The sequence below is a fragment of the Cervus elaphus genome, chromosome 29 (genome assembly GCF_910594005.1).
Source record: "Cervus elaphus chromosome 29, mCerEla1.1, whole genome shotgun sequence".
In the NCBI taxonomy this organism is placed as follows: domain Eukaryota; kingdom Metazoa; phylum Chordata; class Mammalia; order Artiodactyla; family Cervidae; genus Cervus; species Cervus elaphus.
In genome coordinates, this window is record NC_057843.1 from 44,504,451 (window position 1) to 44,528,224 (window position 23,774).

Below are 23,774 nucleotides of genomic sequence, written 5' to 3' on the forward strand. Positions count from 1 at the left end.
TGGCAAACAGCCGTGGCAGCTTCAGTCACCATGGGAATGGAGAATGGTCAGTACCTACTACGTTTTGAATCCTAAACTGACAGAATTTGGTAATGTCCTGAGAAGAAGAGAAGAGTCAAGGATAACTCTTAAATATTTTTTCTGAGCAACTGAAGGAGAAAGGTTCCTTTAACTGAGATGAGGAAGATGCAGGGGAGTTAGTGGGCCATCTGGACTAGAAATATCTGTTGGGGAGATATCGGGCTATAGGTGGTGTTTCAAACTATGAGACTGGATGAAATCATTGAGGAAGTGAGGAGAGAAGGCAACAGGAGTTGAAATAACAGAACTTGGAGACAACCTAATAATATCCAAGGAGTCAGAGAGAGGAAGAAAGAAATAGCACAAAGACCAAAGAACAAGGAGAGTCTGGAAACCAAGTGAAGGCATGTATGCAGGGCTCTGGTGGTTAAAAAAGAGTTTGTTAGGCCAGTGGTCTTTAAAGTGTGGTCCCAGACCTAGCAGTGTCAACACATAGAAACTTGTGAGGAATGTGCAGAATTTTGCACCCTAAGCTTAATCTATTGAATCAGAAACTCTGATGCTGGGTTTCTGATATACTTTAAGATTTAAGAACCATTGCCCTAGCCATACAGTTGCATGCCCAACATTATAAACAGCATTAAGACCCTCACCCCCCCACCACCACTTTCTTTACTGGAAGAAAATATTTTTAAAGACCCACTTAGTGCTTAAGGGAAATGTGTAGCCAGTGGGTATTAGGGAGGGAGTAACCCCCATCTCTCACGTCCCAATTTAGAAACTTCCTACTAATTTATCATGGCTCTTTGGAGAGGAGGAATGCCCCCATTTTAGGGACGGAGGCAATGCTGAGCACCAGGCATGCCAGACATTCCACGGCTAAATAAAAGTGTGTGTATGAGGGGTGGGTATTCCAAGGTTAACATTAATGGGCCATAAATGCTGAACTCCTAGATAGATATAAACCTTACTCCACTCAACACAACACTTTCCAAATTTTCCTCTAGGTTTTCCTAAGAGAATTCCACCCTTTTCCATTCTGAGGAAAAAAGGTTAAAATTAGGGCCAGCCCTGCGGGACCGGCATTCCAGATAGAGAGAGGCTGTACCCAGAAATAAGCTGGTTCCCCCTGCGGATGGGAGGGGCGGGGCGCCTCCAGCCCCAACTCACCCCGGGGGGCTCCTGGGAGGCCTGCCCTCGCCAGAGGCTGACAGGGGTCTGATACCAAGCGTTAAGAAGCCGAACCGAGTCACTGCCTCCCGACCTCTCCTGTCCCAGCCAGTCCTGGCTGGCTTTTCAAACGTGTGCCGTTGTCTCCTCCCCGCCCAGCCCCGTCCTAGCGCAGGACCAGCTGTGAGGCCGGCTTCATTTGGGACGCGAGCTGCCTCGCGGCTGCAGCTCAACAAGCGCCGCTTCCCAGTTCAGGCACCTTCAGCTCTCTATTCGGCTCCCGAGCCGCGTTGCAAAGTTGGGCAGCTTCGAGCGCGCTTTGCCTCTGATTTCTCCCTCCCCCGGTTCGAGGTGCCCCTGCTTCCCACGCTCCTTCCACCCGGAGCAGCCTGTCCCGGCGAGCTGGCGGTTCGTTCCTCTGTCCAGTCCTCCTCCCCGACCATGCTGCTCAGGGGCGTCCTCCTGGCAGTGCAAGGTAAGCCTGGACTCGGGGGCTATCCCCGCGGGGCGCTCTCGCAGCCCTCTCCCAATCCTGCAGCCCTGGTAGTCCAGCTTGCGGTCCTGGGCTGGGCCATCTAAGGGTGCCTACGGATAGCGTCCCAGCAGCAGTTAACTTCCCTCCCCAGCCCAGCGGCTGCGCGCAGTCCTGCAGTGGAAGCTGCCGGGGCGGGGGCGGCAGCAGCGCTTCCCTCTCCCGCCCCTTCCGAACGCCTTCCTCCACTTTCACCAGGTGGTTCCCCGGGGTGCCCTGAGTTGCTGCTAACGAGACCCAGCCCGAACTGAAACCCGCTTTGTACCCACAGCCCTGCAGCTTGCCGGTGCCCTGGACCTGCCCGCGGGGTCCTGCACCTTCGAGGAGAGCACCTGCGGCTTTGAATCGGTGTTCGAGTTCCTGCCGTGGATTTTAAATGAGGAAGGTAAGGGGCTCGGGGCACAGGGGCCCAGCCTGAACAGAGGGCGGCTCTTCTGCATGAAAGTGAAAGCTGCTCAGTTGTGTCCGACTCTTTGTGACCCCATGAACTATATAGTCCATGGGATTCTCTAGACCAGAATACTGGAGTGGGTAGCCTTTCCCTTCTCCAGGGCATTTGCCCAACCCAGAGATCAAACCCAGGTCTCCTGCGTTGCAGGCGGATTCTTTACCAGAGAGCCACAAGGGAAGCCCTTTCACATGGATACCGTTATTATCTTGGAGTTACATACTCTCAGGAGAGAGGGTGTCCTGAATCATCTTTCCAGGTCTCAGCTGTGCTGCCTGAATGGCCAATGAAGAGATGGGGGTTGGTGGGGCGTCCTTTATTTACCTGGCCCTTGGCAAGAAGCGCTGAGATTTCACCCCTCCCCGCTACTCCCTAATGAAAGGGAGAAAGGGGACACAGCTGATGCCTGTCTCCCACCAGCTGGGTGCCCTCTGCAGGTCAACAGGCTCTCTCGTCCTCAGTAGACACCTTTGTGAGCTGGGCGAGTTGGGTGAGATAAGTTTTCCTTTCATCCAGCGGAAACAGTGGTGCTGTTCCTCTGTGATGGGACCTCAGTGTGAACCTCACATTTGTGTTGTGCTTGACAGCGTTTTGTTGCATGACATCATCCTCATATTATTGTTGGTTTATAATTCAGCACTTGGCAAAAGAGGAAACCAAGTCTATGGCTGTGTGTCTGAGGTCACTCAGCTGGCTTGCATTGGTCGTTGCCTCACCGCTCACACTGTTTGGGTTCTAGTGACAAAGTTTAAATGTGGGATCTTAAATGTGATACAGTTTTTTGCCCTTTATTTATTTAGTAAATATATTTCTACTTCTTTCCTTTCTTTTGCTTGTGCCACCCCAATCAGAAGCCTGATGTCCTAGGTCACCGGGACTGGGAAATAGCCTCCTTTAAAAAAACACCGCAGCATAAAAGAGATCAGTTAATCTCCTTCCCCTCTCAGTTGTCTTCAGGCCCCCAGATTATCTAACCTCCCTGGAGAAGGTGGGGGCCCAGAATCCCTGCTCAGGATGTATAAGCTGTCATCACAGCTTTTCTGCCTCAGGCTTCTCCTTGGGGCTTTGCATATATTAGCTTCTTTGATGTTGGCAGGGAGGTGATGTTAACCCCAGTTTCCAGAGGAGGGAATCTCAGAATATTCAGATGACTGGCCCACGTACCAAGGTAATCAGTCAGTAGCCAACTCTGAACTGACTAGATCAGGGAAGAAACAGGAGGAAGCTACTCAGTAGTAAACGTTATTTATTGCCAACACTTGCTAAGGCTTCAGTACCGAGTACTTAAGGATAGCTGGGAAAAAAATCAATTCCTGATTTATTATTTGAGGAATTCCTACCTCGCTGATTGCCTTAGGGAAATCTCTTTCATCTCATCACCCTACTCCTTTCCCTGTTCTGATTGTGTGTGAAGCATGTTGAGCAATGGCCTGGGCCACGCAACAGGCTTTAGAGAGCATTATTCTCTAGCACAGAGCTTTAGCTGCATCAGAATTATCTGGGGTTGGTGGGGGGCGGGGGGTGGTGGTGGTATTAAAACACAGATTGCTGCGCCCCACCTCTGAGTATCAAAGTCTGTGGGTCTGGAAGGGTGCTGAGAATTTCAATACCTAGTAAGTATTCAGGTGGTGGTGCTGGTCAGGAGATCACACTTTGAGAACCACTGACCTTACACACCCCCCCTACCTCTACTGGTGGCTTCGCATAGGGCTAGGACCAGGGTGAAAGAGCCACTTGCATGACCCTGAGAGTGAAAACCTCCTTCAATCTTATGCCCTAGACACCCCTTTTGCTTCACCCTAGTCTGATTCTGAGAAAAGGAAATCGGCATCACCCCTTAATCCAGGAGCCTCAGTCTTGTGCCCGCATTGCCAGGCCTCTGTCAGGATGGTGGCCCCCTGGCAGCCTGCTCCTGGGTTAGTGGGCAGGCCACATCCCGCCACACTCGACTGCTGTCCAGACCCACAGGAAGTGCTCTCTGCTGAGTTGGCACCTCTGCAGCAGTGGCAGTTAACAGTGCCCCTCCAGGGAAACAGGAAGATGCTTATAGGGAAAAGTGATTGCGGCTACAGCATATAATGAAGGCACTGTTGCTTTCCTCTTTGCTTTCTTTCCAACGTCTAACAGTCACTGCTTTCTGGCTCAAGGCTGGGACTCCTGGCTTGGCTAGGGGAAGGTAATTCAGTCACCTCTGAGCATTCCTATGGGAGCAAGCCCATTAGGCTTCTGTCCTTACAGATTGTGTTTTTCAGTGGCCAGAACTTGGACATAGCAGTCCACTCCAGAGGTGCAGTAAGGTAGGTGTGTGCCAACTGCTGTGGTTGCCTCCTGAGAAGCCATCACTAAGAATTTCTATTATAAACCCATTGCTAGGCTGGTAAATTAAAGAGAATGAAATTGTCCCATGCTGAAATTTGGCAAGCTGTTCGCCAGCCTTTCTGCAGATTTACTTCATCTGGCTGTGAAAACCTTTTGAAACTAGTTCCATCCACCTGTGTGTTGCATGGTAGCATAGAAAGCTGTAAGTTTCATGACTTTTGCCCACAAGAATTTGGAATGTAAATAGCACTTTCTTTGATGTCCTTGGTCAGTAGGTTAATTTATGGTGTAGCAGTCAATGCTAAAGCCCAGTGAAGAGGGTTAACTGGAGAAACAAATTTGCCAATTAGAATTTCATTCCCTGATAGCTCAGTTGGTAAAGAATCAGCCTACAATACAGGAGACCTGGGTTAGATTCCTGGGTTGAGAAGACCCCCTGGAGAAGGGAATGGCAACCCACTCCAGTATTCTTGCCTGGGGAATCCCATGGACAGAGAAGCCCGGTGAGCTACAGTCCATGGGGTCGCAAAGAGTCAGACACAACTGAGCGACTAACACCTTTGCCTTTTTAGGACAGGAGATTCACATCAGGAGTTGTCTCAAAATAACCTCCCAGCTGCCCAAAATCGTATGTGAGGTCCACCCCTTTGATTTACTTAGTGTATTAGGTCTCTAAGCCTTTCCAGTTACAATTCCAGTGTCCCTAGCTCATGGCCATTTTGAAATATGCTTGATCTCCTCTCACAGAATGGATGAGTTTTGACAAGGCAATGTGTTGACTTGACTGCGCCCCACCATGGAGGGCGCCCCTGGGGAACAGAGGATGGCATCAGAGTAGCTGAGCATGTACTGGAATCTGGTCTCATCTACTTTCCAATTTTGGCAATGTGGCCTTGTTTTCTTGATTTACCTCCATGGTTTTGGTAGAATATTTTCATTTTCTCTCACTTGTCAAGGCAAGTGAGATTGTATCAGAATCAAATTTTGGAAATGCATCTAAGTTTTAGGTTTGAATTAAATCCTGGAAAGAAGAGATCTATTTTATCCTATAAAAATCTTCATTCATTCATTCTTCATTATCTCAAAAAATCTTTATTTATTCACAGTTCAGAGAATATTGGAACCCCTTTAATGGTTGTCCTTAGCAGAAATCAAGATTATCAGTTCTACTTGCCCTGTGCCAGCTGTGGGGGCCGAAGCCCTTCGGCTGAGGATTCTTGGAGACTATAAAGTTGGCCTCACATCAGAATAGTCATGATTCAGATTAGTCATTGGATGGGTTTTGGCTTCGTTCTGATTTTTGGACACCTTGGTTTAGTATCTTTAAGCTGGCGCTGTGAGGAAATCATTGGAGGAACTGCAGGAGGAAGAGAGTAAAATCCAAATCCAGGTACTACTCCTTTATTAGAAGTTTGGGGCACTAAAGCACCCCAGAGAGTAAGGCAGATGTGGACATATGTCAGGTTATGAGGAGGTAAAAAAGGAAATTCGAAACACTTGTTGTAGAGGAGGTGGTTTTTTTCCTCCAACAGTGGGGGTCAAGGTTTGAAGAGATGCCTAATACAGAAAGAATTTGGATGGTATTTGTACCTCGGAGCAAGTGATAGTATCTGTGGCAGGCTGGCCAGCTAGAAGTTTGCCGTAACCAAGGGGGTGAGAGTAGGGTGGTGGGGTGGTGGTAGAATATACGGAAATCTCGATGTAAGTACATGCCTATTTCTCTTCCTGTCACCCTCCTTTCTTCACCAAACCCCTTACTTCTCTCTTGAGGACACTTACGGTCACTTGGTCAGCTGAGTTTCAGTTCTTTACTCAGTCATGTGCTAGTTATTATTAATAGTGATAAATCCTGCTTGATATTTCTTGAGGCCCAGCTAAAGCCAAAGTCTGGTCAGGATCCCAAAGACCTTCCTGAAGAAGAAGGATCAGTCCTCCCTTTCTGCAGGTTATAGCTCTTTTCCTGATGCTGGGGGAATGGCTCAACATCCCACTCTGACATCACCCTGAGTTCACCCAGGCAATTCCCACCCTCTGGACCTGCTTGAACCTTCATCACCTCTGCTGGTTGGTCTCTCGACACCCTCTCTGCTGAAGCACAGCCCCCACGTTGTGGAAAGGCTGGGAGCAGCACAAGTTTGGGATGTTCCCTATATGGCTCTTGGAGAAACAGTCCACCCCAGGCCACATTCTTCCTGCAGTGCCACAGGGGATTCCTGGGCCCACCCAGGCTGCTACTGATGTCCAGTCCAACCTGGCTTTAGTGAGCTGTGCCTAAGCATGGCCTTAGTTCTGCCCTGGCTCTGCCCAGCATCCTGGATCCTAGGGCTGGGCCATAGAGTTCACCCAGTACAACCTCCTCATTTTATAGAGGAGCACACTGGGGCCCGGAAAGGCTCAGCATTAATCAGGCTCCATATTGATGCTGCTGGTGCCTTCTAGGAGGCCCCTGAGCTCTCAACCCCTCAGTTTGGGGGCATGTCCCTAACCCTTGGCCTCCGTGTCATTCTGAGTTCCCAGGTTGTCTCACATGGCTCCTCCACTGGGGACTTAACCTACCTGGACTGGTAATCTCTGCCTGCTCCTCCCTGCCATGACTCACTTCTCTGAACATAGGCTCTGTCTAGCCAGCCTTCTTCCTATCAAGGCCAATGCCCAGTCTGGGTCTTCTTTACTCAGATAGAGTTGCTGAATGGGAAGTGGCTACCCAGTTCCTGGCCTGATCCCTAACAAGGTGTCCTGGATTTGGAAAGTTTGCCTTCTCATAATCACAGAAGTCAGCTATGGTCACAATATATTGGGAGGAAAAAGTAATCTCTTGTCATAGGACTTTCTGCTTTTATTGTCATCTTCAAATCTCTCAGCATGCAAGCAACCGCCATGTTTTATGGCTTGCACTTTGGGATATGGTATTCATAAAAAATCCTGGTTCTTAAAATAACAGAACCTTTTTGGTAGGTCATCTCAGTGATAGTCCTAATTCTGTCTTATTAAATAACATTTGATTTTTAAGAAGTTGATTAAAATGAATTTATGTTAATAGAAGTGGTGGGTATCTTGATGCATAAGATCAGCAGACAGTTGAATGTGTCTTGGGCATTTTGACGTGGCATCACCAATTCGATGGACATGAGTTTGAGCAAGCTCCGGGAGTTGGTGATAGACAGGGAAGCCTGGTGTGCTGCAGTCCATGGGGTCACAGAGTCGGACGCAACTGAGCAAATGAACTGAACTGAACTGAGCATTTTGGTTGGTCAATGCTGATTTTCACCTCTGCCAATTATCCCACCACTCTCCCTCAATTTCTCTTCTGTGTGTCTTAATCAACTCAGTCATATAAATGCATATGTATTCATGCATTCAGATCTAGGCTCTTGGAGTGTTTGACTATATGTTTAATTTTATACATATGTAGGTATGTATATGAAATACCTAGAGAAAGAAGGTGGTCCTGAACACAGAACATATTGCTGGTGATAAATGAGGAACTTTTATAGTATATCAGAAATTTCTATCACATCCACTGTGTGTGTGTGTGTTCAGTGGCTTAGTCTTGTCCAACTCTTTGCAACCCCGTGGACTGTAGCCTGCTAGTTTCCTTTGTCCAGGGAATTTTCCAGGCAGTGGGTTGCTATTTCCTTCTCCAGGGGATCTTCTGGACCCAGGGATTGAACCTGCGTCTCTTGAGTCTCCTGCATTGGCACGAGGATTCTTTATCACCGAGCCACCTGGGAAGCCCATCGTATCCACTAGGCCATACCTAATTAAGTAAAGCATCATGTCATACCTAATATCAACACAGCACTCCTGACAAAAATATAAATTTTAGAGAAATTCTTACACCTATGCCAATGGTTCTCAGCTCTGACTGAACATTAAAATTACTTAAATTTTTCTTTAAAAATAGTCATACGCAGGCACTACCACAAGAGATTCTGATTTACTTGACTACATATAGGGCCAGACTTGGCCCTGTTAACAAACAGACATTAATAAATGAACAAACTCCCTAGGTGATTCCGATATGTGGCCAGGGTTGAGGACAGTGTCCAGAAGAATGGCCAACTCCTCCTTCCTCTTCCCAGTCAGATGTAGAAAGAAGGAACATGCTGTTGCTAAGGATCCTTTAATGATTACCGATTTCCAATAGAATAAAGTACAAACTGCCTAGCTTGGCACTCGGGGTCCTTTGTAATTTGCCCTCAATTATATTTTTGCTCCTCCCTCCCGTTAATCCCCAACATGCTGTTCACTCAATGAGCTCTTTACTTCCTTGCCTCCTTGCTCTGTTTGTGCTGTCCTCTACACCCCTGTTATCCTGCTTCTTCATTCCCTGGCTCCATCCTGGCCTGTTTAAATCTATCTGTGCTTTAATGTGTGGCTCTTCTTTGAAACAGTCCTTGAGTTTCCCAAGTAAATAAACTTCTCCCTTTCCTCTTTGTTCCCCCTTCCCATGGCTCTCTTCACTTTCCACCTTGTAAATCTTCTTCTTAGTTCTCCTTATTGGAGTCCCCACCTCTTCACCTCATCTGAGTTATGCTTTGGGAACAGGGATCACATACTTCCCACAGCACCTGACAGTGTGTGATATCAATAAACATTTTGAATTTAATCAATCTCTAAAGCCCTTATGGAGATCAATTTAAAAAAAAAAAGGAAAAAAGTTTTTGACATTTTCCCCTGTAAAGAAAGAGGTTGTGTTTAACAATCCTTCCTACCATAAGACTTCAAAGATGTTGGAGTCTTCTGTTGCAATTTCCAAATATAACAGTGAAGCAGTATTTCAGTTTGCCTCACCAATACATGATCTGTTTCATCCCTGACATACCAATGGACAAATAGCCCTTGGATTATTTACCCATCAGGACTGCCTGAGACCTTTGATCCTCTGCCATCACAAACAATCAGAGTGCAACCTTGAGAGTGACACTGATTGGTCTAAAAAGTATTTTTGGCAAAAGATGCTCAAACTTTGAACTAGCTATTGAGAGCTGTTGTTTCCAAGGAACTCAAGTGTGAGACATTAATAGTACCCACCCTGATGGGTAAAAGCAGACAGGGATATTTGTCTGCTCCTTGAAAAAAGGAATCTTCCATGCTGATGTGACTTATGGAGAAATTCAGTGACATCTGCAAGGATATTTGCTTTTTCTACCTTGTGAGACATTTATCTGTTTTTAGGGAGGGTTCTGAGTTTATGAATAAAATAAAACAAGTGGTATCATGCCATAATTTCATAGTATAATGAGTGAATCAACTGTTTTACAGAAAATACTTCTAAAGAATATTCATTCTGTCAACACACATTTGCATACCCACTCGCCATCAGGCACTATGTTGGTTGTTGGAGTACAGATAGTATATGGAATACATTCACAGTCATGATCCCTGCCATTTGTGGTCACCTTAGATCAATAGGAGCAAACACAAATCTGTAATTATGGTAGAGAGCAAAAGGAACTGTATACTAGCCCAGGATCTTCATTGCAGACAGCATTAAGTAGGCTGTTTAAGCACAAAAGAAGTTTATTGGAAGGGTATCAGTTAGCCCTTAGGATCAGCAGGAAGTCTAGAGATCTGAGTTACATTTGGGCAAGAGTAAAGAGATATAATGTGTTGGCGAGATCCTACTGAAGGAGCCATTTGTGTGACTTTGCCATGATTGTTTACTACGGCGCCTCTGGACCTGCCTGTTCATTATACTGGAGGCAGGAAGCAGTGTGATGCAGCCTGCTCTCCAATTCAAAGGGTTGATTTGAGGAAGACAAGCTGATAATGGGAAGGCTAGATAGGGGACTATGCAGTGGTCCAGCTAAGAGATGATGAGGGCTTGAGATGAGAAGTGTGAAACGATACCTAGTGAAACGATTACACGATAGCTTCCTACGCCACCATGGTTTGTGACCCATAGGTGGCATATCATGGTGCCTGTCTAGTACATTTATTGTCATTGTCTGTAACCATCATAACAACCAACCATCCCGGAGGTGGTTATTATCAACATTTTACAGATGTGGAAGTAGGAGACACAGAGAGATGGAGGTAGCATGCCCAGTGCAATACAGAGAGTCAGGATGTGGACCCAAGCTCATCCAACTCAAAAGACTTGACCCTCACTGGATCCTGGGCACCTTCCCATCAGAATAGGATGATATCTTCATACTTCCAGAGGCCACCACCATGGAAGACAGACCTGAAAGATTCATGCTTCCCTGGAGACAGTGGGAATCCACTGCAAAATGCTCATGGTGTCCCAGCATTCCCACTTCTGCCCTAGGTTTCAGGCCCTAGCAACAGCCAGTGTGCCTGCTATATGGTAGTAAGCCTTTGGAATCAAGCCAAGATAGGGAAATATACTTTTACTTATTTTTTCCATAATAGATTAAAGTTTAATTTTGGAACCATCTGAAGGATTCTCTTCTTGGTCCTCAGCATAATCTTGGCAGAGAACTTCAGGGAAAATTTATGACTTGACCTAAAATACTTTGGCAGTCTTAAGGAATACTCCTCAACTTCAAATTCATCTATTCTTACTGTGAACAAATTAAAAGAGTACACAGATAAATATGTTTTTGCAAGCCAGTTGCCCCACTACCCAAGCACTTTGGTACTTATTCCATTACTCTTAACAGAATCACAATATTGCTATCCAGCAACATTATACAATATTGTGATATATAACTTAGCTCTACGCTCAGAAAAATTTCCATTCCTTATTTGAAAAACTTTTGCCTCACTGCCAAAAAGAGCTGAAGTGTTACTTGTGGCCATGCTTGTAATGAAGATGACTTTAATATGCTTTAACTTCACCGAGAAGCTGCATTCTTGGATTACCAATGTTTCATGACTAAAATCATATTGTCTGATACCATAACTTAATGTTTTCTTTTTAAAGTTTCTGCAGATTTCTTCTAATTTTGACTTTATGAAAAAAATGGGTAATAGACTGGAATGTGTTTAAATTGTTTTGTGACTCTGCATTAGCCCTTTTTAAAATATAAGCTTTATGGAAAGCCTTTGGTTTTCCACTATAAATCCTGAAAATTGGGAATAAGCATATGAAAATCTTTTTCCTTTTCCACAAATTCTGTTGCAGAAAGTGTGAGTTATGCATTGGTACCTTTTTTTTAAAAAAGAAAACACTGAAGAGTAGAACCTTTTGAACTCACATTTAAAAAGCTGTAATATATCATAGGTTACTGTTATCTTTGACGATTTTCATCTTCGTTGTCAACATGAAATAGTCAATAACCTACCCACATGTGGTTCTTTACTGAATCAGTTCAGTTCAGTTCAGTTGCTCAGTCATGTCCGACTCTGCGACCCCATGAACTGCAGCGCGCCAGGCCTCCCTGTCCATCACCAACTCCTGGAGTTCACCCAAACCCATGTCCATTGAGTCGGTGATGCCATCCAACCATCTCATCCTCTGTCATCCCCTTCTCCTCCCACCCTCAATCTTTCCCAGCATCAGGGTCTTTTCAAATGAGTCAGCTCTGAATATTGTATAATAAAAGAGAAATTATATTGAAAGATAACATACCTGAAGATGCATAGTATTGTCATGAGTTTTAATTTGTTTTTTTTCCCCAGTGTCATTGAGATGTAGTTGACATACAGTACTACATCAGTTTAAGGTATATAGCATAATGATTTGACTTACATATGTATTATGAAATGATTACTGCAGTAAGGTTAGTAAACACTCATCATCTCATGTGGAATCAAAATAACAGGTAAAGAAAAACATTTTTTTTCCTTGTGATGTAAATGCTTAGGATTTACTGTTTTAACTTTCCTGTGTAACATAGCAACAGCACTAATTATACCTATGCTGTGCATTAGATTCCTAGTACTTTATCTTGTAACTGGAAGTTTGTACCTTTTAACCGTGTGTGTGTTTATTCACCAAGTCATGTCCAACTCTTTGGGACCCCATGGACTGCGGTATGCCAGGCCTCCCTGTCCCTCACCATCTCCTAGAGTTTGCCCAAGTTCATGTCCATTGAATTGGTGATGCCATCCAACTATCTCATCCTCTGTCAGCCCCTTCTCCTTTTGCCTTCAGTTGTTCCCAACATCAGGGTCTTTTCCAGTGAGTCAGCTGTTCGCTTCAGGTGGCCAAAATATTGGAGCTTCAGCTTCAGCATCAGTCCTTCCAGTGACTATTCAGGGTTGATTGCCTTTGAAAGTGAAAGTGAAGGTCACCCTTTAGGATTGACTGTTTTGATCTCTTTGCTATCCAAGGGACTCTCAAGAGTCTTCTCCAGAACTGCAGTTCAAAAGCATCAATTCTTTGGCGCTCTGGCTTCTTTATGGTCCTACTGTCACGTTCGTACATGACCAACGTAACGACCATAACCTTTGGTGGCAAAGTGATGACTTTGCTTTTTGTCTAGGTTTGACTACCTTCACCCAATTCCCCCTCCCTCCCAAACCCCACCTCTGGTGACTGCAAATCTAGTCTCCTTTTCTATGAGTTTGTTTGGTTTTTGAAGTATAATTGACCTACAACACTATGTAATTTCCTGTTGCACAACATAGTGATTTGATATTTTTGATATTACAGAATGATCACCACAGTAAGTCTAGTTACCATCTGCTACTGTACATACATATTACAATATTATTTACTGTATTCCGTACAATGTACTTCCCAGGTGGTGCTAGTGGTAAAGAACCTGCCTACCAATTTAGGAGGTGTAACAGACACAGGTTTTATCCCTGGGTCAGGAAGATCCCCTGGAGAAGGGATAGGCAACCCACTCCAGTATTCTTGCCTGGAGAATCCCATCCCATGGACAGAGGAGCCTGGGGGGCTACACTCCTTAGGGCTGCAAACAGTCAGACATGAATGAAGTGACTTAGCCTGCGCTCTACGCTGTGCATTTCATCCCGATGGCTTATTTGTTTTGTAACTGGAAGTTTGTACCTCTTAATCTCCCTCACCTGTTTCACTCATTCTCGCACCTCTCTCCCCTGTGGCAACCACCTGTTAATTCTGTGTATCTATCAATCTGTTTCTGTTTTGTTAGGTTTATTCATTTCTTTTTTAGATTCCACATAGAGGTGAAATCATATGGTATTTTTCTGTTTTATTTCACTTAGCATAGTGTCCTCCAGGTCCATCCATGTTGTCACATATAGCATTATTTTGTTCTTTTTTATGACTGAGTAGCATTTGGTTCTGTATACACCACATCTCCTTTATCCATTCATCTATTGATGGGCACTATCCATTCAGGTTGCTTCCATATCTTGGCTACTAGGCATGCATGTTTCATTTTTAATCTTGCACTTGTGAAATAGGACTTATTTGCTTTCCATATGCATAAACTCTAAAGAGTGTTCTGTAAAATGAGACTCTGAAGGCTATAGAGCATAAATCCCAGGTTTTAAACCACCTCCATTATAAAAAAACATATCAATAATTATCAATGATTTCATATTCAATTTTGATCCAAATGGGCCTCTTGTCTGTCAAGTATGTCATTAAGCAACTTTTGGGAGAGGATGAAGGCAACCTGTTTGCTTCATAACAGCTGAAAACGGACAGCTTAGTTGTCAAGAAAGTTTCTTGGTCTCTCAGAATATCTCTCATGCCTCTCGCCTTTCCACAAACTCAGCTACTCACAATAAAAATTGCTGGGAGATGAAAAGGGTGTGAAATTGTTTATATTTTTAATTAATTCCATTCATTTGTCATTTTGGCAAGCAGGAAGTCATTCACAAGTTTGAGACAATATTCTGTCATAAAATAAGTTTGGACACATTAATGGGTGATCTCTTGCTGAGCCAAATATTAGCCTAGTTGTCTAAGATTTCTTAGAACATTAATGGGTCTTGGAAAAATAGATAACATCCACCATCATTCTATCCAAATGTGCAGTGAATCATGGCATGCACAGTAGACAGTGAATTTGACACTCAAGTGATTTAAGAACTTCTCCTTAGAAACACTGGACAAAGGAAAGATCATGGAGAGTAAACAGCAGAGACTCAGAGTTCCAATCTCTTTTAGCCTTGTTTGCCAGTCACCAGCTGAATGACTTGCCATCAAGGTTTCCCTAGCCAGGAACTGAGGATGATGACTGGTGTATTTTATTTAAATATTTTGAGAATGGACTCATCGATGATCTTTTTTCTTTTTTTTTTTTTTTTAATGTTTACCTGTAGATCTCTTTTCAGAGTTTCTAAAACTCAAAGACCATTTGCAAGCATTTACTGAGTACTGGGTGAATGTGTTGGCATTGAGCCAGAAGACCCAGTAGATGAATAATGACAACTATTTTATCCAACACTTATTAGGCAGTTCTTATATACCAAGCACTTTGCTAGATGCCTTGCATGTATAATCTCACTGAATTCTTACAGTGACCCAATAAGGAGATACTCACTACAGATGAAGAAACTGGGATTTAGAGTTTGTTTTTTGTTTTTTAACATTTCCAAAGTCACAGAGCAGATAACTAATGGAGCCTGAATTTTAACCTACATTTCTCTCCAAAGACTGGGAAAAGAATCATTCTGCCAGTTTATTTCCACACTCTCCCTTAACATGGAGCCTCGAAAGATCTTTGGGATAGAAATAATAATGATAGTTATAAATAGCTAACTCTTAAATACTCATCTATATACTATTCTATGTTTGATGTTATTAACTGATTTAATTCTCCCAACAGCTTAATGAGTTGAGTCTTATTTTCATTCGCATTTTAGGGTTAAGGGAAGTGAGGCATCCACAGGTAACATACCTGTGGTCACAGGGGTCCCAGGTGGCAACACTGTATTTTGTAACAGGTCTTCTGGCTCCAGTCTGTGTTCTGTGAAGGATATAGCAATTATAATATTCTCTTTTTTCCCACTGCACTTTGAGGTGAGAAACTTTTCTCCTTAAGTTCTGACGTGAATGACTAAGAGAACCATGTAAGGACATTCTTTCAGATTCTTTCATACACAAGGGCCCTATCACCAAATAAATTCTAATCTGAAGAAATTTTAAATCAGTCCTTTTCTTTAGAAATGGCATGGGACCCTGGGACAACAGAAGAATTCCTGCTGGTTCCAAGTTCTAAATGAGATTACATTGGGAACTCCTGTGAGAGTCTCATACTCCAAGCACCCCCATGACTGCCCTGCATTCTCTAGACAAATTCCAGTAGAACTTATGTTTCTTGATTTTTAAAAAAAAATATGTCAAGTATCCTCATGCAAAAGAAAAGAAGTAAAAGTGTAATATTTGTCTTCTTGGGTTATGGAACAAGGAACTCAAATCAGTAGGGATATAAGCAGGAGACACCATATAAGCAGAAAGACAATGAAAATCCCTCATCCTTGGAACAGAGGCAACAAATGACCCCCTGATAAAACTTACTTTGTAACTTAGCTAAAGAAATACGTGCATCTCAGTCTTTCTTTCAGTCTTTCAGGTTTTCTGTCTTTCTTTTCAGTCATGACTACATATTTATCTGTTTACTTTTTAATGTCTAATTACTCTTTAAAAAATTTTATTGAAGCACAGTTGATTTACAATTTTGTGTTAATTTCTTCTGTACAGCAAAGTACTCAGTGATACATATACATGTAGAGAGAGATAGATATACAGATTCTTTTTCATATTCTTTTCCACTATGGCTTGTCACAGGGTATTGTATATAGTTCCCTGTGCTATCCAGTAGGATATTGGTGTTTATCCTTCCTATATATAACAGTTTGCCTCTGCTACTCCCAAACTCCCATGCCTTCCCTCCATTCCCCCACCTGCTACCATACCTTGGCAACCACAAGTCTGTTCTCTATATCTGTGAGTCTGTTATTGCTTCACAGATATGTTGATTTGTGTCATATTCTAGATTCCACATAGAAGTGATATTCGGTTTTGAGTTTTGACTGAAAATATAAACTTATGAGTAGTCAGCAGTGAAAGCATAACCCTAGAGAGGTGATCAATGAGTTTATATCTGTCTATAAAATGCAAGTGCCTGATGGACATTATACTAAGAGGCTCAGTATTCAATTCTTAGATGATTGGTCAGTTACTTATGTGGTGCTGTAATATATAGTATGGAAAATTACTTGTCAATGAGATCCTCAGGCATGAAATAATAATAATGACCATTTAGTCTCTATGCTGAAGATACTATGGCCATGTTATCTCCAAATCCTATTATAACCTTATATGATCCGTGTGGCCACCTCCATTTTAAAGATACAGCTGCTGAGAACCAGCAAGGTGACTCAGCTTGCCCCAGATCACACAGCCAGAGCAGGATAGGGTCCAGGTCTGTCTGTGCCAAAGCCAGTGTTTGTTCCATTGTCTTGCCATTGGGTGTCTGGCACTGGATTTGATGCTACAGGGGCTTCCAAAGAAGGACAACACCTAACATCAGCCTTCTAGAAGGAGTAGGATTCCGGCCTCTCCGATGTTGACTGTTTTGACAACCTCTTCTCCCAAACCAGCCTCTTTACCTCTTGGCCTTAGCAATCATCCATCATGAACGTCTCTCCCAAACTCCACTAGGACCAGGGATTGCTTTGCGCTCCCTAGTACCTGACCTCATCACGGTTAGACATTTAGGGAGGGCTTATTAGACTCTACAGTGAAAGTGAAAGTCACTCAGTTGTGTCCGACTCTTTGTGACCCCATGGACTATACAGCCCATGGAATTCTCCAGGCCAGAATACTGGAGTGGGTAGCCTTTCTATTCTCCAGTGGATCTTCCAAACCCAGGGATCAAACCCAGGTCTCCAGCTTTGCAGGTGGATTCTTTACCAACTGAGTTATCAGGAAGCAGTTCCACTCATCTTTCTCCCTCCCTTCCTGTAAGCTCAGCTTTCGTGATCATCTCCCTTTTTTGCCCGCTCTTGCTGGTTCTCAGTCATTTATGTTGCTCTTCCAAACCTAAAAACTCAGTCTTTTAGGGAACCTGGTGTCATTATCACAAAATCAACATCATGTCCCACTTCCCAAAGCCAACTTTGGTAAAGTTCAAGTGGAGAGAAAGCTTTTGCCTGCTAGTTCTTTTGGTCCTCAATCCTTAAAAACAGATTTCCTCATCCTTTCTCCAGGGACATGGTGATGACTCATAGTTCCGTTAGCTGAAAGAAATGCCTACAAGCCTCAACGGTTCTGTCCCCATGAAGCCTGCCCTCCCATACCTAATAGCAATTCACAAGATCCTTTACTTGGTACTCAGGGCACTGATCAATAAAATAGGTGGGAATGTGCTATAGTGCCATTTCCTATCCTGGAACCCTCTTCCCCCAGACCTTGATATAGCTGTCTCCCTCTCATCATCCCAGCCTCAGCTGAAATGTAACCCTATTCCCAGAGCACCCCAGTTCCCATTTGACCTCCCTCATGGTCAATACCACATTGCCCAATTTTAATTCACTTTGTAGCACGTTAGCTCTGATGTTTTTCTTGTTTATCTAAGCAAATATTTATTGTCTGCCAATCCTGTTAAACTGTAAGCTTTGTGATAGCAAAGAAACTGTCTCACTTGTGTCACTGTGGATTTTCTCATGCCCAACACAGTGTCTATGACCAGACAGATGCTCAATAAATATCTAATAAGTGGATGAGCCAATCTTAGTCACTGTGGAACTGCTGCCTTGGAAATGTACAAAGGCCAACACATTATCAGGATTTGTTGAATGAAAAGAAATCCCAGATGAACCTGGGCATCACAGAGACATTCTGTGTAAGTGATGCGACTATCTCTAGGATATGTCTAGGCAGAGACATCACATAGAACAGGTGAATTTTTCAGTTACATTTTGGTGCTGCTCTTACAGAGCTACCAACTTTCTCTTTGCCTGTTGGAGTGAGTGTTCTACTGGGAGAACAGAGATTTCTCACCCAGATACAGGATAGTATTTTCTTCTTTTAACAAATGTAGTAAGCAATTTATGGAACAAAAAAAGATATGGAAGAACATTTAAAAACTAAATTCTAAAACATTGCCCAAACAGGAATAAGAAGCTGTGTGTGTGTGTGTGCATGTGCCCATCTGTGAACAAGAAATCCTTAGTTAGTCTGTGGTGTGAGAATGACTTTTCAGAAAACTGGCTAGTTTCTCCTAGTACTGGTTGTGTGTGAATTATTCAAGCAACTGTTGTAACTTTTTTCTCTTCCCCTAAGATCAGCCAAGCTGATACTTGAAATCTATCATGGTAATCAGACTCCAGGTCACATGGAAAAGATTTTCCCTTATCACAGATTTTTCTTTTAAGATCCCAAAACACAAACATCAGTGTGGAGCCCCTGAAGCAGTTTGAAAAGAAATTGATAAATAGTGGACATGAAGTTTGCCCATAGCTCTCATATATTCTTGTAAAAATGCACACAGCGTGTTGCATCTCTCCACCTTCTCTCTCTGGAGGTATGTGATAACCAGTGTCACAACCAAAGTTTTAGATTGTGTTCCCTAGGCCCATTTGGAATCACAACTACGGATCCTTGTCATTTATTGTGGGCCCTTGTGTGCCTTGCTCATTTCATCATACAATCATCCTCTGAGGTAGGTGGCATTCCCTCCAGTTCACAGTTGAGGAAATGGAAGTCTGTAGGGGCTAAGTGGTCGGCCTGATGTCACATAGCTAGAAGTGTCAGGACTGGGCAAGAGGCTTATCATGGTATCTACCCTGTCACAGCACTCCCATAGCCCTGGCAGTATTTTCAAACCCCTCTTCAAGCACGTGAAAAGAAAGTGAAAATGATAGTCGCTCAGACATGTCCAGCCCTTTGCAACAGCATGGGCTGTAGCCCTCTGTGCTCCTCTGTCCATGGGGTTTTCCAGGCAAGACTACTGGGGTGGGTTGCTATTCGCTTCTCCTAGGGATCTTCCCCACCCAGGGATTGAACCCAGGTCTCCTGCATTGCAGGCAAAGCACCTATCACTCTCCTTTCATTGGCTTTATTTAAGAATTTATCTTTTCCCTTTTATTATGCTTCCCTGGTGGCTCAGACCATAAGGAATCTGCCTGCAGTGCAGGAGACCCAGGTTTTATCCTTGGGTCAGGAAAATCTCCCGGAGAAGGGAATGGCTACTCACTCTAGTATTCTTGCCTGGAGAATTCCAAGGACAGAGGAACCTGGCTGGCTACAGCCCACGGGGTTGCAAAGAGTTGGACACAACTGAACAACTAACACTTTCACTAGAAATTAGCATCCATGTCTCTTCCTTTTCTTAATCCCCTATATACCTAACCAAATGCTCTGCACATAATAAATCAGGGCCAGGGCTGGGGTGAAGTTAATGAGGCCCTCACTTTGAGTGTAAAAGTTAAGGGGACGCTCTAAAAACACAGTCATCAAAACATATTATTTACTTATATATTTTTAAAGCTGTTTTTATCTTTTGGCCCTCTACAGGTTGCTCCAATTCTCCATCCCCACTTCTGGCAATCACCAATCTGTTCTTTATGTCTGTGAGCTTGTTTTCTTCCCCTTACACTTCACATATAATAGCAATCACATGGTATGGTACTTGTCTTTCTCTGACTTACTTAACATAATACCCTCAAGGTCTATTTGTATTGTTACAAATGGAAAGATTGTATTCTTTTTATGGCTGAATACTGTTCCATTGTGTATGAATATATGCTTATATATGTACCACATCATCCTAATCCATTAACCCATTGACGGACATCCACATCTTGGCTTTTGTAAAGAGTGCTGCAATGAAAGTGGGACTGCATATATCTTTTCAAGTTACTATTTTCATTTTTCTTTATATGAATACACAGAAATGGAGCTGCTGGATCATGTGGATTATAGTTCTATTTGTAATTTTTCAGCAGTCTCCACACTGTTTTCTACAGTAGCTATACCAATTTACATTCTCACCAGCAGTATGCAAGGGTTCCTTTTTCTCCACGTCCTTGTCAATACTTGTTATCTGTGGTCTTTTTGATTATAGCTATTCTGATAGGTGTGAGGTGATAGCACATTATGGTTTTGATTCTCATTTCCCTTATAACTAATGATGTTGAGCATCTTTTCATGTACCAGTTGGCCATCTGTATGTCTTCTTTGGAAAAAAAATGTCTATTTTAAAAATGTAAAATTAATACAAAAATTCCATGATGAACAAAATATTAAAATTTAAATAGAGCCTACTATACAGAGTGAAGCAAGTCAGAAAGAGAAATATAAATATCATATACTGACACATACACATGGAATCTAAAAAGATGGCACCAATGAATTTATTTTCAGGGCAGCAATGGAGAAACAGGCATAGAGAACAGACCTATGGGCCTGGGGAGGAGGCGAGGAGGGAGAAGGAGATGTCTGGAGAGAGTAACATAGAAATTTACAATACCACATGTAAAATAGATGGCCAGTGGGAATGTGCTGTATGGTTCAGGGACCTCAAACAGGGGCTCTGTGACAGGCTGAAGGGTGGAATGCGGAGGGAGACGGGAGGGATGTCCGGGAGGGAGGGGACATGAGTGTGCCTATGGCTGATTCTTGTTGATGTGTGACAGAAAACCACAAAATTCTGTTCATTTTTATGCCAATAAAAGATTTTGAAATTAAAAAAAAAAAATTTAAATAAAGATAGGCCCTGATCCTGAACTTGGCCTCCCTTGCTTAGTCCCAGCCCTGTGAGAGCACTTAAAAGATATTGAATGAATGGATTGTAGAATTGGTGTTTGGCTTACATGAGCTAAGGGTGTCATTAATGATCTAGTGAAGTATTACTGTTCAGAATTCACTGGTGAATCAAGTGCACTAAAGCTCTGGGTCTTTCTTGCTATCCGTCTGTCCATGAAGATATTGATTCAGCTGTACTGGTCATGCTCACCCCAGCCTGGAAAAACCACCGTGGTCCCGCTTCCCTACTAGCCTGAGCAGCAGTCTACCCAACGGGGGGAGTTTTCTTAACAACTCCAAATTAAAAACTGTCCTTGGTTGTCTAAGATACTAAAGTTCCTGAAATTTCTCTTTCATCTTGTTATCTTCCCACTTGCCTTATTCTTCTTCTTTAAAGAAATTGGAATGGTTATTTTGAAAGGCACACTGTAAGATGTGTGGGTGTGAGATATATAGATTTTCTGTGTGTGTGTATCGATATCTCTCTCACGGTTCCCATTGGGCTCCACCAGGGCTCAGTAAATAATAAAAAGCTCAGTAAATACTTGTGAATTTATCAGTTGGATTGTAGGACATGAACTGTAGGAAAAGAATAGTTTAATTTTAAGTATATTAGATTCATCCAAAGTCACCATTTTATAGCTGACAAAAAGCTTTATTCCAAGAAGACCAGCAGGTCTAATTTGCTTTCACTTCAGTTAAACCCATTCTTTCATGCTGTTTTCATTGTTGGTGTTAGGAACATTGAAGACTTAGCCAAACAAGGAATCTGTAAATGGAATGCAGTTGCATTGTCATTCACAGTAGCAATTACTAAGACAGAAATCTAGGGTCTAAGTGCCCTCTGGGCAGCTTCTCATCTCAGTAAACAGGCTCTATTACAGAATGAATCACCACTTTCAGGGGAACTTTAGTCTCTCCAAAGGCTTATCTCTCAAAGTCATAGAATTAAAATGTTGAAAACAAGCTTCAAGTCCCAAATGGTCAGACCAACTAGAAATGAGGAAAGAGGTGCCCTTGCTGCTATGCCAATGAGGGACTGGGAGAGGCGGCTCTGTCCCTCAAGTGTGGCTGTCTGATCTGGAGCTTGGCTGTCGTTGCTCTGGGCTCTAGACTGTTGAAAAGAAGGAACAATTGCCATCAGAATAAATCTTTCTATGCTTAGGTATAATCTACCTAGACAGGCTCAATTTAGAAAGACTTTGCAATTTTCAGAAGAGCAGATCATTCATTCATTCAACAAATGCCTACTGAGGACCAAAATAAGCCAGGTGCTGGGGATTCAGTAGTGAACAAAATAATAGTTCCAGGGAGTGTGCATCTTGATGGGGAGAGCTTGAGATAAATGATGCAACAAACAATGTGATATGGCAGATGGTGTAAGCTTCACGGAGAGAAGTGAGACAGGGTAAGGGTAGTTGTTTTGGCTCAAGTGGACGGGGAAAGAATCTCTGGAGAGGAACTGTGTGACCTAAGGCTGGAATGGCATGTTTGGGAAAGGCAAGGAGGTCAGTATAGCTGCAGCCTGGTGAAAGAGGAAGGTAGGGAGAGGAGATGAGGCCACACATCTGAGGGTCAGATCATGTCAGCCTAGTGCAGGCCATGGGGACTTAAGACTGTATTCTGAGAGAGATGGGAAGCCTCTGGAGGTTTTTAGAAGTAATGACCTGATAGGATGTTTGCTTTATAAAAATCACTCTGACTTTTAAGTGGAGATGAGCTAGTGCTTTGACCCTGGGTACCCAGAAGCCAGGTATAATCTTGCCCTTGTGGAGCTTATAATTTGCTGGAGAATTTTGGCAATGGGCACATAAACAAAGAAAGACAGTTCGTGTACATTTTAAATAAAATGAAAGAGGGTGATGGGAAATCAGGAAGAATGGGACTGTCTGCTGTAGTTAATGGTTAGGAAAGCTTCCCTAGAGAGGTGATGTTGAATTGAGAACAGAGTAAGGAGGAAAAGCAATCATGCACCAGTGAGGGAGGGTGCAGAGTATACCAGTGCATGGTCAGCAGTGCAAATGCCCTGAGGTAGGGGTAAACTAAGGAGAGAGGTCAAGAGATAGGCAGAGCCAGACTTTGGAGAGACATTCAGGTGACAATGAGGAGTTTGGATTTTATTCTAATTGAAATGGACAGCTATTGCAGGTATTTAAGTATGAATTCTATTTCAAAAGGGCCTCTCTTCTACTTTGTGGAGAATAAATGTGCCGTGAGAATGGAAATTAGGACTCCAGCCTTTGCAGTAATAAATCCAAGAGATAATGGTGATTTCAATACTAGTAGAGCTTGTGAGGAGATCCAACCAGTCCATCCTAAAGGAGACCAGTCCTGGGTGTTCATTGGAAGGACTGATGCTGAAGCTGAAACTCTAGTACTTTAGCCACCTCATGCGAAGAGTTGACTCATTGGAAAAGACCCTGATGCTGGGAGGGATTGGGGGCAGGAGGAGAAGGGGAAGACAGAGGATGAGATGGCTAGATGGCATCACCAACTCGATGGACATGAGTTTGAGTAAACTCCAGGAGTTGGTGATGGACAGGGAGGCCTGGCGTGCTGCGATTCATGGGGTCTCAAAGAGTCGGACACGACTGAGCTACTGAACTGAACTGAACTGAGAGCTTGTGGAGTTGAAAAGTGGATTGGGGATATATTTTGGAGTAAGTCAACAGGAGTCATTA

At 43.3% G+C, this 23,774-nt stretch overlaps 1 protein-coding gene across 2 annotated transcripts in view; it reads left to right on the forward strand.

Moving 5' to 3' along the window:
* The first annotated feature begins 1,205 nt into the window (after positions 1–1,205).
* Positions 1,206–23,774, forward strand: part of MAMDC2 (MAM domain containing 2) — a 152,718-nt gene continuing 130,149 nt past the window's right edge. The window contains exons 1-2 of one of the 2 annotated variants that reach the window (XM_043890711.1): positions 1,206–1,666; positions 1,995–2,108. In XM_043890711.1, the coding sequence (XP_043746646.1) occupies positions 1,633–1,666; positions 1,995–2,108 (148 nt within the window). In that variant the 5' untranslated portion in view covers positions 1,206–1,632. The remainder of the gene's footprint in view (positions 1,667–1,994; positions 2,109–23,774) is intronic. The other variant, XM_043890710.1, reaches the window with a different exon arrangement.